General features: G+C 40.1%; 1 protein-coding gene across 1 annotated transcript in view; it reads right to left on the bottom strand.

The window, feature by feature from the left end:
• MORC1 (MORC family CW-type zinc finger 1) overlaps window positions 1-17,428 on the bottom strand; it is a 96,397-nt gene that overhangs the window by 76,141 nt on the left and 2,828 nt on the right. Inside the window, exons 2-8 of the mRNA XM_048839400.2 lie at window positions 16,875-16,928; window positions 11,521-11,555; window positions 8,908-8,976; window positions 5,567-5,657; window positions 4,370-4,478; window positions 1,176-1,335; window positions 130-235 (exon numbers count right to left, since the gene is read on the bottom strand). Coding sequence (XP_048695357.2) covers window positions 130-235; window positions 1,176-1,335; window positions 4,370-4,478; window positions 5,567-5,657; window positions 8,908-8,976; window positions 11,521-11,555; window positions 16,875-16,928 — 624 coding nt within the window. The remainder of the gene's footprint in view (window positions 1-129; window positions 236-1,175; window positions 1,336-4,369; window positions 4,479-5,566; window positions 5,658-8,907; window positions 8,977-11,520; window positions 11,556-16,874; window positions 16,929-17,428) is intronic.

Raw genomic sequence — 17,428 nt, 5'->3', positions numbered from 1 at the left:
CTGTTTTTCAGTTCCAAATCAATTGACAGTTCCCCAATAAAATACTTTTACTGGTGTATGTAACCATGTACTATTGATTACAGATATTCATCCAAACCTTTGCTCCAGTAATGTAATTATGCCACTCACTTATCAAGAAGACCAGCAATCAGAATATCCACACTGTCAGTTCTAATATCTAGCTCTGGCTCTCCACTGAGCATAAGCTTTAAGTTGTAAATAACAATGAAAGTGCCTGGGGACAGAAAAATATACATTTTTAAAGGTAACTATTTGAATATTTTAAAAGATCCTTTTCAAGTGCCTCTGTACTTTTTAATCTTGTCAGTCCAGCCTGTCTAAATAATATATACCGTATCCGAACTAGGGCTGCAATTTTTGTGGCCTGTTTAAAACAAATATGGAAATATGTATGTACAACTTATTGTATAGTGCCTGATACAAACTGAGTTTATGGACCCTGAGGGCTTGTCTAGATACAGTTAGTGCACAGCAAGCTGGGATATAAAAGTTTCAAACTGCAGAAGGTCAAAGCGCACTAGGGAATTTTAAGGCATACTGGCAGGCTCCACATGACCCTTCAGTGCACCATAGACTTTCACCCCAGCTACACACTAACTCTCCATCTAGACAAGGCCGAAAGAGTCATACAGCCAGAGTGATATAAGAGAGGGGGAGAATTCAGAGATAAGACTGAAGGAGAAAACAGACGTTCTTAGGAACTATGAAAGGAAATGGAGAGAGAGGCTCTTCCAGATGGAAGGTGATACAGAGGACAAGGCTCTTGCATTAAGCATTACACTGTGTGAAAAGACAGAGAAGAGGCCAGTAAATAAGAAGAACTAGCGGAGAGGAAATCTAAGTAGTCTGGACCAAAGTGCATGGAGAATTTCAGAATTCTTACTAGATTTTCTTTTCCCCCCATATAAACATTTCAATTTTGATATTCACGTAGGACAGACATTTTATTCTCTTTATAATAGCAGCCAGGGTGTAAGGTAAATACCCCAATCCTTTTATTTTCTTCTTATTAAAAAGGTCTGACCAAATAAGAATTTCAGTAATTGACCTTCTCCATAAGAGTTAAAAACACATTGCTTCTCTAATGATACTTCAGTACCACTGTATTTTAAATAATTGGTTACATTAAAATTGCATTGTTTGGTAAAGCTCACCACTTCTTCCATAGATCGCATCAAACTGCTGCAGCAATTCAGTTTCACTCTTAAAAGGGGAGTATTTAAAGATGATAGACGTCTGTATAGTGAATTTCTCAAGATCACCCATGACAGGTTTTCTAGTACTTCTTGACCATGAAGTTATTGGGACTATCATCTGTTAAAAAACAACAACAAAAAAAAATCACATTATGAAAAAAATAGTTCAGGAACAATTACATATTAAATATTCAAAGACCAAGGTGAAATTTTTGATTGTTGCTGTCCTTTTATTTTTAATTATTTTGTGGAGAAATTATAATCCTAAAGTTATTTTTAAGATAAACAGGTTTACACAGCTAAGCTACAGAAAGCTACTAATTTAAATCAATCTTTGCTACAAAAAACCAAAACCACAGAGGAAATCTGATGAAAATTTAGGCTTGATTCTTCATTTCCCAGACCTGGGATTTACAATCCCACAATGTATCATATGCCAACAATTTCTGCAGAGTAAATATTTGCAGGCCCTGGCAATAGGGATTATTTTAGAGGCAAACATCAATGCCTAGGCAAACGATTTATGGAAATCGGTCATAGAACCTGGAGATGAAGGACAGTATAGATTCTGGAAAACTGGGTTCAATTCTCTTCTCTTCCACAGAGTTCATGTGTGACCTTGGGCAGTAAACCAAGTCTCTGTGCATCAGATGCAGCTATTATAGTACCCTACCTTGCAGGGTGTGGAATGGACAAGAACGTTAATGACTGTGGAGTACTCAGACTCAGTACCCCATTACCGTACATCTAAAGATAGATCTAGAACACATGCAACAATGAAGTTGCCTTATAAGGCCAAAAAAAAAGTTGACTAAATAAACAGTCAGTGGAAAATCCAATTATTTCCTTCTAGTCAAGAATAGCCCATTTCTATTATGAGAAACTATACCATACTTGAAGTACAAAGATTAGCATACACCACAATCTCAAACATTCACATATCTTTTACCTCAAGTTTTGTTTAGTGTTCATCACCTTAGCAGCTAGTTGCTATTACAAATACTAATAAGGCAAAATTACACATATAGAGCCACCTCACTAGGGATCCCTGTCACTGCTATCCACGGTCATATTTACAGTAGCTCTTCATCTTCCTATACAGTACAGAGTGTGTGTCAATATAGAGTGGGACTGTTGAGGGTTTACATGATAGTTGTGCCAGACCCATGGGGATATTAAAAATCTCCTTTTGCAGAATTTTGAACTTCAAACATTTTCAGTTGAACGTTTCATTTTAAACGCAAAGGGAACCATTCTCAGCTAGCTAGGGACACAAAAATTCCCTGGGGCGCAAGAGAGCAGAGTTCTAATAAAGTATAAACCTGTTTTTTCCGTTTTGTTTTTTTTTGGGGGGGGGGGTGAGGACAGGAAAAGAGTGGCCCATTTATTATTTCCCCATTCTCATAAGCTCCGTGGTAAAGTCCAACTTAAGGGCAAGAAGGGTAATTTGTCAGTCATGACGAAAGTCAAGAGAAGATGGGTTACATTTTTAAAACAGAGCAGAAACTATTAGGATGACTGCCTTGCCAATAAATTCTGTCATCTGTGTCTCACTTTTTTTCTGGTGTCACATCCATCTCTATTCAATTCTAAAACTGAGTGTTCAAGTGAAAGTGCCCAGTTCTGTATTTGGTCATTCAGATGAGTTCTTGGGCCATGTGTACACTACACTCCTCTGCCAGCATAGCTTTGTTATTGAGGGTGCAAAGAGATGTGCTCCCCGAGAGTCATGATTATGCCAAAAGAAGCCCATAGTATAGATGCACTTATACTGGCAAAGCTGCGCTTTTACCAGCAAAGGCTGTTTCTCTCATGAGATGGTGATGGTTTCACTATACCGGTAGAAAACACAGCTTTGTCCCCATGAGTGGTGTTTTGCTGGTATAGTATACACCACCAGTAAGTGCCCCAAGTGTATACATGGCATTAGGCTTTGTCTACACTACAAGCCAGGGGTCTGATTCCCCTGTTCGCGTACACATACTCGTGCTAGGTTGAGGAGAGTTAGCGTGAGTATAAATAGCAGCGTAGCTGCGGCAGCACGGGTGGCAGCACCAGAGCTAGGCCATGATGAGTACATACTCCCCTGTTTCGGGCAGGTTTGTACTCAGCCATGCCCCGGCTGCCACTACCCATGCTATTATGGCTTCACTGCCATGAATACTCACAAAGCTAGCACACGCGCACACACGCACAAGCTAACAGGGAAATCACACCCATAGCTTGTAGCATAGCCGTAGCATTTATGGTCTCCAGGTGCTGTTTTACAAGCAGATGTCCTACTATGATACCATGTAGATAGTTCTTGCTGCATTTTCCATTTCTCATTCTTTTCTTTGACTGATCCCTCCTTTTTCTTATTCTCATTTCAGTCCTACCCCTGGCTCTTCCCTTGTTCCTTGCCCCACAAACCAACCAAGACTGAACCATTGGACTGCAACATCATACCTCCTTCTTAGTCACTCTAATTAGTAGTTTTTCCTTTAAAGTCGCTTTGCTGTACAAGCAGTTGGTCACTCACACTCCAGGAAGGAAGGCTACACATGGATCCTTCCAAATCCCACCTAGTCCATTTTGAGAGACAGAAAGGAGTTGCTAAAGAGAGAAGATTCTCCTAGGCCCTACCAGGTCACCATCTGACACAAGATCTCACAGAAGGGTCCAAAGAATATAATTTGTTGACTGTGATTAAGGTGAAACCAACAGATTGAAGTACTGTACCAGTTTTGATCTATACTTATCCTTCAGATGTCAGCAGAGCATAAAGCTCTGCTTCACCTTTTCTATAAAAAAAAAACGAAACAAAAAACAAAAAAAAACCCCACACTAAAACAAAAACCCAAAACGAAGCAGACTTGGACAACTTTTTCCCTACATTAACAGCCATCTCTGTATTTCATAAACAATATTTCTAATGAAAAATGAGAAGTTAAATTTATTTTTAATAAGCAATGCTTTACAGCACAATATATAACATTTGCAGCAACTGCAGAAGATGCTTTAGAAAGTACCACCCACTTTAGGAGGCTAAATTCCATTGAATTTCAATGGGACCTAAGCACTTCAAAGTCTTGCCTAGGGTCTATTTGAAACTATTTACAAACAAAGCAAAAAAAGATAAAATATATATATATACACACACACATACACACCTCATTAAGGCCTTCTGCCTCACAGAATGTTTGAGAGAAGATAACACATGTCATTGTATCTTCTTTCTTTGTGAATAGTATGAAGTCTTTCCCTATTCGCATAGATCCACTATAGTAAAGATACAGAAGATGTCAATTACTCTCAGATAGCTTGTTGTCAGGATGTTAATTTACTTTAAGTAATACAGACAGAACATTTCATTAATTGGCCTGATGGCCCTGTTCTAGCATGTTCAAATTAAATTTCTACTCCTGGCAAAGGGAGTTTGGAACAAAGGGAAAAGCAGCTCTTGGGAAGAGGGAGAGCCTAAACCTGAAGGGACTCCTTTCCTCATCAAACCCTCCTCAGCCAAAATGAGGTAACCACATGTCATGTTGAAAGTGTGCACAAAACTAACAGAAAACTGTGGTTTTAGGCTGTTGGTTGCAAAACACATACATAGAGTCACACAGCTATGAAGAGCCATGGACCAGCGAACAACATATTTTAAAGGATCCACAGCACTGCTTAATGTTCCATCAAAGCAGCTGTACAGAGAGAGAAAAATTCATACCAAGGTTTAAGCAATCCTAGATGTGGTGGCAGGTCTCCACCAGCTGCTTTCTGCTAAGGTCTTTCTGTCAGCCAGCTACACCAAAACTGGGCTTCAGTGCCAGAGTAGCAGGTGGAAGTGCTTATCCAGAATATCCCCCAGGTAGTTTATTTTGGTGGGGATCCTTCAGCAACAACTACTGCTGCCTTTGCCCAGTGGAACGAAGAGGTGGCAGTCTATCATCTGCCCTCCGTCAGAAGACTGATTCCTCCCTAGGACACGCAAGGCCAGGCTAGCACCAGGAGGTACCACTTTTGCCTCCTTGCACTAGCAAGAATCTGGCCTAAAAATGGCTGGAATTCCTCCTAAAACTCTCCCTCCCTTCATAGAAAAAGAGAAAGCAGAGGGAAATATGGTGAATATATTCACATTTGAAATATACATTAGAAATAACTGGACAACTAGAACCATCAGGAGCTTCAGTATGCGCTACTAGGAACAATACTGAATTAAATATTGAGATGTGTTAGATGACCAAATAGAACGTTGATTTGTTTAGGATTATAGTCCATTGTTCCATTTAGTTTTTGAGTTAAGGATCATACTTAAAAAAAATACTGAGGCAGAGACAATCAAGACACTAGGATTTAGAAAATACCCTTACGATTTAAGTCCATTGCCATAGTGTCCAATCATTCTTGAGAGAGATGTCCGCTTAGAAGACCTTCCAAAATAAATCAGATCAGTAGCTTCCTCTGCAATAGAATTTTATTGTTATTGTTAAAATATGCAAATAGGACACTTATTAGAAAACATCAGGACTTGAAAACTTAAAAAACCTGCATAGATTTTAAAATGAGATTCACTTGTTTTGTGCTAAAGCACAAGATTTGTTGAGACCTTATGATGTGGGTTATTAGCTGTGGAGCAAGATATAAATCAGACACAAGTTGTTTCCATGCTTGTCTGACTCAGTACAGAGGTAGTCAAACAAATGCTGTAATTGGATATCACTGCTGACAAAAAAGTAGCATACCAGATTCAGTGGACCAATGGTCTGATCATGTATAGCAAATCTTAATACTCCTTCCCTTCTTAACTCAAGAATGACAGTAGGTCTTGGAATTGTACATGCCACAATTAAATAATAAATATTGTGACAAAGCTCTGTCATTGCCTCCATGGGTCCCATGTTTCCTGGCGGATTTCGCTAGCCTCAGAGACTCACCGTGACCCTCCACGTAACCCTTCTCTCTCTAGAGACAAGGATCACAGTCTACTGAGCCATTTCCATCATAAGCCAGGGAGGGAGGTGAGGAGAAGTTATCCTTCCTTGCACAGTCTCTGTTGTCTCCCAGTCTCAGTGATTAATCAGGGGGTAAAAGTGGTGGTGGTGGGGGAACCTGGGTCCACCCTCTACTCCAGGCTCCAGCCCAGGGACCCTAATAGTATCAGCTATGGTAGCTGACCTTTTAGAAACATGACATGTGCAATTCCCTGGGCTACTTCCCCCACAGCAGCCCTCACTTCCTCAAGCTCCACTTCACTCTTACCTCAGGGCCTCCTTCCTTGTGCCTGATATGGTGCGTACTGCTCAGCCTCTCCAACAGCTCAATTTCCTCCCACAGCTCCTGACAGGCACACCCACCTGACTAACTGGGAGGCTTTTAACTAGTTTCAGCCAGCCCCTGATTGGCTTCAGGTATCCCAATCAACCTAGCATTCTCCCTGCCTTCTGGAAAGTTCTTAATTGGCACCAGGTGTCTTAATTGACCTGGAGCAGCTGCCATTTCACTTATCCTGGTACCGGGGATTTGTTTAGCCTGGAGCTAATATATCTATCTCCCACTACTTTTCTATAGCCATCTGGCCTTGCCCCATCACAATCTTAAATATTATTTTGTATTTGTAGCTCATTTGATTGGATGAGCTAAGCACTTTAAAAACCAAGCATGAGTTGATCCTCAGCACGAGGTAAGCACTGTGCTCATTTTAATAAGGAAACTGAAGTGCCAGAAGTTATGTGACTTGCCCAAAATGATAAGATCTCTGGCCCAAGTTACTGAAAGAGTAGCTAGGTTGTGATCCACATTCCTGTGCCACAAAATATTACCTCCCCATTTGCAGATGCTTTCTGCATAGTTTTTTTCTGCATAAGAAGGAAATCCACCAGTTGATAGCTGCAGTAGATATTGAATAGTTCTCTCCATTTGCAGTGAAAATTGGCATGCCAAATGCCTTTCAAAGAATTAACTAACAAGGATGACTTCCAAGAACATCTGACATAGTCATTCTGGGAACACTTTCTTTACAGCATGTATCAACCTAAGCTGCAAGATCAAGACTCTCAATTATCTACTTGGGAGCAGCATGAAACTGCCATAATATCAATGATCTAAAATAGCTTGGTCAATAGAAGCCTGTTTGGATACTTAAAGGAAAATAAATTCACTCTTAAAAGAAGCAGGAGCAACACACTAGAAACCAGGTTTTAAACTACTAAGGACTCCACCAATGGCAATGTTGGAACAATGTTATTTTACAATGGTACCACGTTATTTTATCTGAAAAGTCTTGAGCTGTGAGTAGCACCGTGTTGCACAGTACTATAGCATTACAATGCCCCCATGACTTTTGCAAAAATATGATGGCAAAACATACAGAATTACACCCAGCGCTCCTTAAACCCATGTAAGGCCTATCATAAAGATCCTTTGTTAGAGTTCTAGGGAAACTGTCTATTTGGGACCACACACAAAAAATCCATTGTATACTGAGGTGAACATCTACTGATCCTCTTCTTATAAGCAAAATGGCACCACTCAGATAAAGATTTATAATTAGGTAAAATAAATCATGTACACACTCATCTCTGCTGCTTCCTTTATCATTTCTGTTCTTCCAGCTGTGATATTCGCACTTGACAACTGATTGCACCAAGGGAACAACGTTATTTACAAGTTCAGAGCAACAAGTCCTATTTTTATTTTGATTGCTGCCTGTGATGTACACTGAAGTGTGCCTTAAGTCAGGGATTCTCAACCTTTTCCCTTCTGAGACCAACTTGCTATAAAAAACTGCAGGGCCCAACCAGGCTGTGCACTGGGCTTCAGCCCAGCCGGAGTGGAGGAGGAACCGGGCGGGGGCTCGCGAACCCCTTGAAACTGGCTTCATTAAGTGACCATCCTAGGGAACAGCAAAGTACACTACTTGTTGGCTGGAAATATGGTGATATGTGGGAATGATTCTGATGTTACATTTTCATTGTACCCTTTATTCTGAACAATCCCAGAGGGTTGTTTTATTATTTTTATTAAAAAAAAAAAAGATGTAGGAACTCCTGTAATAAGCAAGGAATGCATCATCGAACATGTAAATACAGCAGTCTGACAAAAAATAGCAACACTTAACAGTTTAGGGCACAATGGGAAAAATACCACGTCCAATGCAAGCTGGAGAGGAAGTTCAGGGAGGCAACAAGTAATTATAACATGGTTTTAAATTTGGCTAGGACATCAGTGTTAAACTCCATACTTTTATGGGAGAGATCCTAACAACAAATGAATGCTTCACTTTGGTTGTTTGTTTGCAATCAGTGAATTAACTGGTAATACTGTGCCTGGATCTCTGACCATTTTCTGATATGTGGTTGGTGCTATGCTTTAAAAGCAGGGCAATTATATTTCTGTAATAATCCATATATTTTACTTAAATATATGGATACTTTTAAAATATATTTTATTTTCTTCTCCAAGAAAACTTACAGTCACTTTATGCACAGCTTAAAAAAAAACAAAAAAACTCCAGGACTAATTTACTCTGCTAGCAAAAATACTAAAAAAAGTAAGTAAACCTGTATATTAAGTTTGTGTATATATATGTATACTCATACATACACACACACACGTATACAATTTTAAATAATGTCTCTATATACTTAGTATTTTATTTATTTGCAGAATATTCCCTTGAACAACCAGTTAAGCATCTTTACAATTAACTTACTAGGGGTCATGCCGCATCCGTCATCCAAAAAGCACAACATAAATCCCCCTGGCAGCTTGTCATTATCCACTGAAAAAAAGAGAAAAACCTGTTAGTAATAAATGTAGAAACTAATTTGCTGGTTAGGGGGATTGTGACCTAACAACCCCTCTAGTCACATCCTTCACACGACTGTAATAATCTTTGTACAATATACGTCTTGTGAGGTATCATATGAAAACTAATAACTGACTGATCATTAATATTCTTGTGTGCTGTATGCATGCGGTGTGTATTAAGAGTTATGGATATATGCTGGAATTATGACTAATGTGCATTTATGGCATGTCAGGGGGAATTGGTAAACAGATCTGCTCCAGACAAAGGAATATATATTTTATTCTCTGACTAGCCTGATTGTCAGGCAAAGATGACAAAGGTCCATTTTTATGTTTAGGTAAACAAAAATCTATTAAGATAACAAGTGGGGGAAGAAAGAGCATTGCGCTTCCTTCGCCACCAGACTCCATGTTGCCTTCCTCACAACTTGAATAAACTTTTGAGGGGTAACCCTCAGAAGAAATAATTTCAAATGTTCACTGGTGTATAAAGACATAGGGGTCTGAATCTAAACTGATAAGCGATTGAATCAACTGACTGTATACAATATTATTGTATTATAAAAAAGTATAAAGGGAGGTCTTTTCTGAAAGCTAATGACACCCTAGTAAGTAATATCATAGTGAAATGTATTATTATATGGGGAAATATGGATACTTCATAATATTATGCTTTAAAGTCTGTGGCCAAACAGGGAGAAGCAGGTTCCCTCCCAGACAGGAAAGAAGGCAGCTATTACCTATATCCTATGTAAATTAAGTATCGTGGGATCAAAATAATGGATGCCCCACTTCCATACAGGGAATGAAGCCCACAGGAAGGAAAACACAGTGTGAGGTGCTCCTGCCTCTTGAAACACTAACTCAACTTAAGCAAGGACAGAAGCCATCTTTGGCATTCATCACTGCACAGACAAGGGAATAGAGTGCTTACAAGCTGAGAAAGATGGGTCCTTCCACCAAAGAGGGGGGCGGGGAGCTTGAAGTCTCTGGAAACTGAATATAGGTGAGAAGCCATCTTGGAAGAAAGGTTGTACCTTGCTAGATTAAGATTTAAATGCATGTTTTCACTTTTATTTGCTCGTACCCTCTAACTTTATTCCTTTTACTTGGCATAACTTAACTCATGCCCTACTGTTAAGAAATTTGTTTTATTTTTACTATAAACTAACTCAGTGCTGTGTTTAAATGGAAGGGTGTATTTATCGCAGTTAAGTTTATAAACTGTGATGTGCTTTTGTGTTTTAGAGGAACAAAAAACCTTATTTCTTTGAACTATCCAGAAAAGGGCTGGACATTATAGAGTACATGGTTTCAGGAAAAATCAAGACTGGGAGTATGCTGGGGTCACCTTGCTGGCTGTGACCAAGGCTGGTGGAAGCCAGCATGAGGTACTGCTGACGTCAAAACTGCTGAATTAGGGCTGCCTATGACACGGACACTCAGGGTGTGACCTGCAGACTTGGAGGCTGGTTGTGAGTATCTCAGCTAGGAGCTATAGTAGCAAAGCATTGTAAGGCACAGGGTTGCAGGACAAGTGGTAACACAACCCCTCACTGGTCTGGATTGCCCGTCGATCCCCGTAACTGATACCCAAAGCTCACAAGTCATTTTTCAGTAAAGAAGAGAAATGATAAAATGACAAACTGTTGTTTTACTATACTTCTAATTTTCTGTAATTTAAACCCAGTGGTTGGTAAGTATTAATATATTTTATTCTTTGTGTTCTAAGTTCTGCAAAAAAGCAACTTGTCAAGACACCACTTTCCAACCTGACTTAACTAAAGAAAGAGACCTGTGCAAGTCTTGATGTCTGTTCAATATCTCAGCTGGAGGTCTCAGAGGCACGTAAAGTGAATGATGCAACTTGAAAAACAGGTAGAAACCAGCATGAGACATCTCAGCATCCCATAAGGGAAGCTATATGGTGGGCATCTGGCTAGCGTGAAGCTCTTTGGGGCAAAGGGATTAGGCCAGCTCTACTCCAGCTTTCAGTGGGATTAGCTGGCCAAACAATATAAATGTCAGTGAGAGTTCAGCTTTGCAAAATAGATGTTTCACCAGAATAAAATGAGAAAAAAAAGAGAGGAGAAACAGTGAATTTTTTTTTAGCTACTTCTATATCTCCATTGAACAGCCCTGCTGAAAATACTAAAACCTGATTTTACAAGAAAGATGAAATACTTTTGCATTCCTTTGTTCATTGATGCCGGCAACAATACTCTTATCCATGCAGAAGCATTATACATTCTGTACCCCAGCCATTGAAAGCAATAGTTAAAGACAGTTAAACAAGCCTCCTAAAAGGCAACATCCATTTATTTGTGGGATGATTGCCCAAGGAAAATGGAAACCCCCATCACCTGATATTTCCAAAGCCAAATTTTCAACTACCATGATAGCGTGCAGACAGACACCTGCAACTAAGGAATCAGATGCAGACCAATGCCCTCTTGATATGCCTCTTGCTGACAACTGGCATCACCCCCTTTAACAATTTGTTTATGGCACTTACCAGTAAATATGTCCAGTCTGGTGGCTCCTGCATCTCTGAAAACAAGAGTACAAAATTACCTTCCTCTGACCACAGAGGGGAAAAAAAGGAGAATACGTTTGACTAATAAAGCTGGACCAATTCTTCACCAGGCTCATATGCTTGTATGTTTCCCCATCCCCTACTCTTCTTCTATTTTGTCTTTAGATTGTAAGTTCTTACAGGGAAAGATGGTCTCTTTTCTACATGTGTATAGCAGCACCCTTTGGCTGTACCAACACCAGACGTCGAGTCATTGGAAAGACAGTAACAAGCCCTCTGCTAACAGTTACTGCTGAAGTATCTGAGACGTTACAGTAATCCATTACACTTAAAGCAATATTTATCTCATACTATACAGTGTGGCAACTTAGTAGAGGATAACATGTTACTGCCAGTGTTTGTAGACTTAAAATTATTAACTGGTAGTCAAGAAAATTATATCCATTTGAAACTGCAAATAAAAGTTAGATTCAAAGTGGAGAAAAGTCACTCCCCCCTTTAGAGCCGAATACTGCATTCTTTGCCTACCCAAATCATAGAATCATAGAATATCAGGGTTGGAAGGGACCCCAGAAGGTCATCTAGTCCAACCCCCTGCTCGAAGCAGGACCAATTCCCAGTTAAATCATCCCAGCCAGGGCTTTGTCAAGCCTGACCTTAAAAACCTCTAAGGAAGGAGATTCTACCACCTCCCTAGGTAACGCATTCCAGTGTTTCACCACCCTCTTAGTGAAAAAGTTTTTCCTAATATCCAATCTAAACCTCCCCCACTGCAACTTGAGACCATTACTCCTCGTTCTGTCATCTGCTACCATTGAGAACAGTCTAGAGCCATCCTCTTTGGAACCCCCTTTCAGGTAGTTGAAAGCAGCTATCAAATCCCCCCTCATTCTTCTCTTCTGCAGACTAAACAATCCCAGCTCCCTCAGCCTCTCCTCATAAGTCATGTGTTCTAGACCCCTAATCATTTTTGTTGCCCTTCCCTGGACTCTCTCCAATTTATCCACATCCTTCTTGAAGTGTGGGGCCCAAAACTGGACACAGTACTCCAGATGAGGCCACACCAATGTCGAATAGAGGGGAACAATCACGTCCCTCGATCTGCTCGCTATGCCCCTACTTATACATCCCAAAATGCCATTGGCCTTCTTGGCAACAAGGGCACACTGCTGACTCATATCCAGCTTCTCGTCCACTGTCACCCCTAGGTCCTTTTCCGCAGAACTGCTGCCTAGCCATTCGGCCCCTAGTCTGTAGCGGTGCATTGGATTCTTCCGTCCTAAGTGCAGGACCCTGCACTTATCCTTATTGAACCTCATCAGATTTCTTTTGGCCCAATCCTCCAATTTGTCTAGGTCCTTCTGTATCCTATCCCTCCCCTCCAGCGTATCTACCACTCCTCCCAGTTTAGTATCATCCGCAAATTTGCTGAGAGTGCAATCTACACCATCCTCCAGATCATTTATGAAGATATTGAACAAAACCGGCCCCAGGACCGACCCCTGGGGCACTCCACTTGACACCGGCTGCCAACTAGACATGGAGCCATTGATCACTACCCGTTGAGCCCGACAATCTAGCCAGCTTTCTACCCACCTTATAGTGCATTCATCCAGCCCATACTTCCTTAACTTGCTGACAAGAATACTGTGGGAGACCATGTCAAAAGCTTTGCTCAAGTCAAGAAACAATACATCTTTTGCCCCCAATGAGAGCTGAAGTAGTATAAGGAATCCAGAATTATGCCCTTACTTGCCTGCAAAGTTCCAGGAGCAGGTTGTTAGATTTCTCCTATAAAGAGAGATAGCTGTCTCCCCTGTCCCAGGTTACCATGCAAGACTGCAATGCTACTGACTCTTCCAAGGAAAACAAAGATCCCTGAACTCAAGCCTAAGCAAAAAGTTTTGGATTTCACTGTGAATAAGTCATCAACAAGACTGGGACAAAATCATTCCACAAAGAGATGTAATTTTAATTTCAAAGCCATTTGTATCCATTTGTAGCAAGCTACACGGATACTGAAGGGCCCACAACAGATGAAAATGGCCAAGAGCAACGACGCTCACGTGTCCTTCTCAAGCTTTATAGAATTCAGTTGTCTTTCAAAGTAAAAAAAAGCCTGAAGCAAGGCCTTAATGCAATATTTGTATTGTTTACTACAACCCTCCAGGAGACACGATGTTCCTTGGCCTTTACCCAAGCCATTTAGTTCACATACATATTGGAGAAAGCTGTCATGTCAGCAGCTGAGGTTGATACCAAAAGAGACAATAAGAGGATTAAGAAGTAGCAAGTTATAGACTGGAAGCTCTTCAAGAAGAAAGGAAGCCAAGAGTGCTAGTGAGGCATGGGGAAGGTCAGGAAGCTTAAACAAGTCAGGGACAGTTAAGAAAAAGCAATTAAATGTTCCTGATATTTATATACAACAATCATGATTCTCATATTACTATCCGTGATTTGTTTCAAACCCAAACACTCCAATGAAGGTAGGTCAGAGACTCAGAGCACCAGCTAATGGGATTCTTGGTGACATAACGTCTAGCATAGAAAAGAAGGCATGATCTGAAGATTAAGTGCCTTAAATGTTGATAGTTTGTCAGTTACTCACCTATTTCTATTAACACCTCAGAGGTACTGATCTGGAATAAATTCCACATTTCAGACCAAAATGGCTAATAATGGATTTTTAGAGAGAGTTAGTTTGGCATCAGAGTAACAGCCATGTTAGTCTGTATTCGCAAAAAGAAAAGGGAGTACTTGTGGCAGGAGAATGGGGTGGGAGGAGGTATTGTTTCATGGTCTCTGTGTATATAATGTCTTCTGCAGTTTCCACAGTATGCATCCGATGAAGTGAGCTGTAGCTCACGAAAGCTTATGCTCAAATAAATTGGTTAGTCTCTAAGGTGCCACAAGTACTCCTTTTCAGTTTGGCATCAAACACCCATTTCCTGTCAAAGTTACCTCCTCTTATCTGATCCTCTAATGAAGTGATACAGTTGAATTTGTCACAAATCTTTCGATAGCATCTCACTGATGGCAGAGATAAGATTCAAATTTCACTGCCGGGTCACATAGGAGAATTATGCCAGTAAGAAACCAACTTTACAGGGATCAGAAGTCTGCAGCAGCAAAGGGAACAGACAAATATTGGCCAATAACTTTTCTGTACTCTTCCCAATATTCAGGTGCAATCCCGCTTTAATTACTTCACTGTTCTTAGCAATTGTCCCACATATAATCTTCAAGAGACTAGATGCAATGCAAAATATCCATGGAAAGTTAGTTTTTCTACAAGTACAGGAGAACTTGATTAATCCTTCAACCCACATGCAAAATAAAATGGTCAACTCTATTTACTAGGAAGGATTTAATAGAGTTCCTAAGGCTTCATATTACTAAAAATACTAGAAACATTTATTAAATGCTATGGAGAATCATAAAGAACTAAAACTTACCTGCACTAGTCATGTCAATCAACCAAGCATATTTTGTGATGCGTCATTCCTTGCTTGTCATGTGCCTTTACCTAATGACTAGCTGGCAAAATTCATTCATCAGAAATATATCTCCCAAACTTTCATTTTAACTAGCAAAATTCTATTGCACAGTTTGAAAGGACATGTCAAGATTTTTCTGCCAGCCAAGATTTTTCTTTGTACTTCAAGAGTTATTCTTACTTGATTTAGCCTAATGAGTATAACCAAGCAGCTATCTTTTCTATTTTAAAAATGATTCATAACAGAAACAGGGTCTGACATTCTAGTTCTTGCCACGTGGAGATAATAGGAAAACTGTGCATTGAAAACTGGTAGTAGTTAAACAGAACTGAACCAGTAGCACACTGAAGACCTAGCGTTATCCTGGGAGCTATTTTATTTTTAGCTAAAATCAAAGTTACTAAATTAAAGAAAAGTTTAAAAATTCAATTTCTCCATGTTTGAGTATTTTGGCACAAACTACAAAAACCAGCTTTGCATTATGAAATACTTTCCCAGTTAGTGAGTCATGCACAGTGTGAATAATCATTTTGCGTATTTTGAAAGAGTTAGACATATTTAAAACAACTAAACTCTTAAAATGAAGCTGTATGTGTGCACAATAAAAATGTTTTAGTCAGCTGACACTTTGGGGTCCCTACAGCGAGCAAAACTACAGCCAATCACAAGTATCTCCTCAGAGTGTGTTGGACAGCCACTCCCAAGACCTGAGGTCAGTCAACATTAACTGGCAGATGTGCCCCAGGGGATAGGGCATATTGGAAACACTCTATATTATGAGAAGGGGGAGCACGAAGTAAAGAAAAAGGGGAAGCGGTACAAAGAAAGCAGATGAATGGGTACAGAAATGCCTGAAATGCCGCATCTGTGCCGCTGTCCACACTAGACATGCTCCAGTTGTGGTGCTGTCACGCTTCGGTGTAGACATTAACTGCAGTGACGGAAGGGACTCGCCCATCGGTCTCGTTAATCCACCACCCCAAAGGGGCGGTAGCTAGGTCAACAGGAGACTTCTTCCATCAAGCCTAGCACAGTCAACTCAAGGGGGTAAGCCGCTTAACTACATCATTCAGGGGTGTGGGTTTGTCACACCCCTGAGCGATACAGCTGTCAATTTAACTTTTGAGTATAGACCTGGCCTCAGCATATGTAACACCACCCCAGCATTAACCCACTTGAGAGAGAACACGTATGCAGTGAGGCCTACACAACAGGCCTGCAGTCAAATCCTCTTTAACACACCTAAGTCTGAATTTACTTGTTTTTGTCACCTTATATGCAGTCTTTGCACCCAAGCCGTCAAACATTGAGCATAGCGTTTGCTACTCTGAAGAGTAAGCATCACACTTAGTTTTCAGAATCAGGCCTTTTATGATTACATGCAATTATTAAAGTTACTACGATTTGCTAGTGAGACATACTGTAGGCCTGATATTTGAGGGACCAGCCTTACGAAATGCTCAGTGACCTCAAATTCCAGTGAGGGCACCCGGCCTCTCAGGATCAGTGCTTTAAAATGCTTCACAACTTCAATTAATGAAGAACAATTAAAACTGAAGTAGGACAAGTACTGTTTCACTGGGATCATGTTCCACGGTACACTTGTATGTAATTTAGGCCATGTCTACGATACAGCACTGACACTAGGAGGCTATTCTGAGATAGACATACTGGAAAAATATTTGTAGCATAGACAAGGTGTCAGGCAATCCTGAAAATGACTTTATCACTTCCACATGTGGAAACATTTTCCCACCTCTCACTGGCAGAGTCAGCCTTGCTAAACATTTAAACCCATAAATAATAGAACTTGGGTACTACAAGCATAATATTTACCGGGCGTTGTCAATCAGTTCAGCAATCGCTCCAAAGAGAAAGTCATGAGTGGTGCTAAAATAAAGGTAAAAGTTGGTTAAAACCTACAAGCAACTGGTAATACCAAATCAAGCATCTGTGTATTATGGAATCTACATAAGGAATACGTTCAGTTCCTGAAACACATGAAATTGTATGAAAGCAGATTTTAAGTTGAGATTCAAATACACACATACTATTGTGAAGGTTAGTGGTAAAGATTTCTAAAAACTGAATATGCAGGCAGAATGTGTTGGTCACTCTGCACTTTAACCTGTTATGTATATTGCATTCTCTAATTATGTGTGTTACATCATAACATTTTCACTACCCTAGTGGTGAAGCAGTTAAAAGAGCTTGTTTTCTGTTAGGATATAAGCAGGAAAAAAAAAAAAAAAGTACACTATTGATTTTTTTTAAAGTTGGTAGAAAAAGCTAATTTAATTTTGTGGCACTGGCAAGTAGCGATACAAGCTCCCTGGGATGCTATGACCTATTAAAACTATATAGACATCAATATTCTTGAGCCTAGTTCT

The sequence above is a fragment of the Caretta caretta genome, chromosome 1, assembly GCF_965140235.1.
Source record: "Caretta caretta isolate rCarCar2 chromosome 1, rCarCar1.hap1, whole genome shotgun sequence".
Classification (NCBI taxonomy): Eukaryota; Metazoa; Chordata; order Testudines; family Cheloniidae; genus Caretta; species Caretta caretta.
This window is presented reverse-complemented; position numbering and strand designations above follow the sequence as displayed.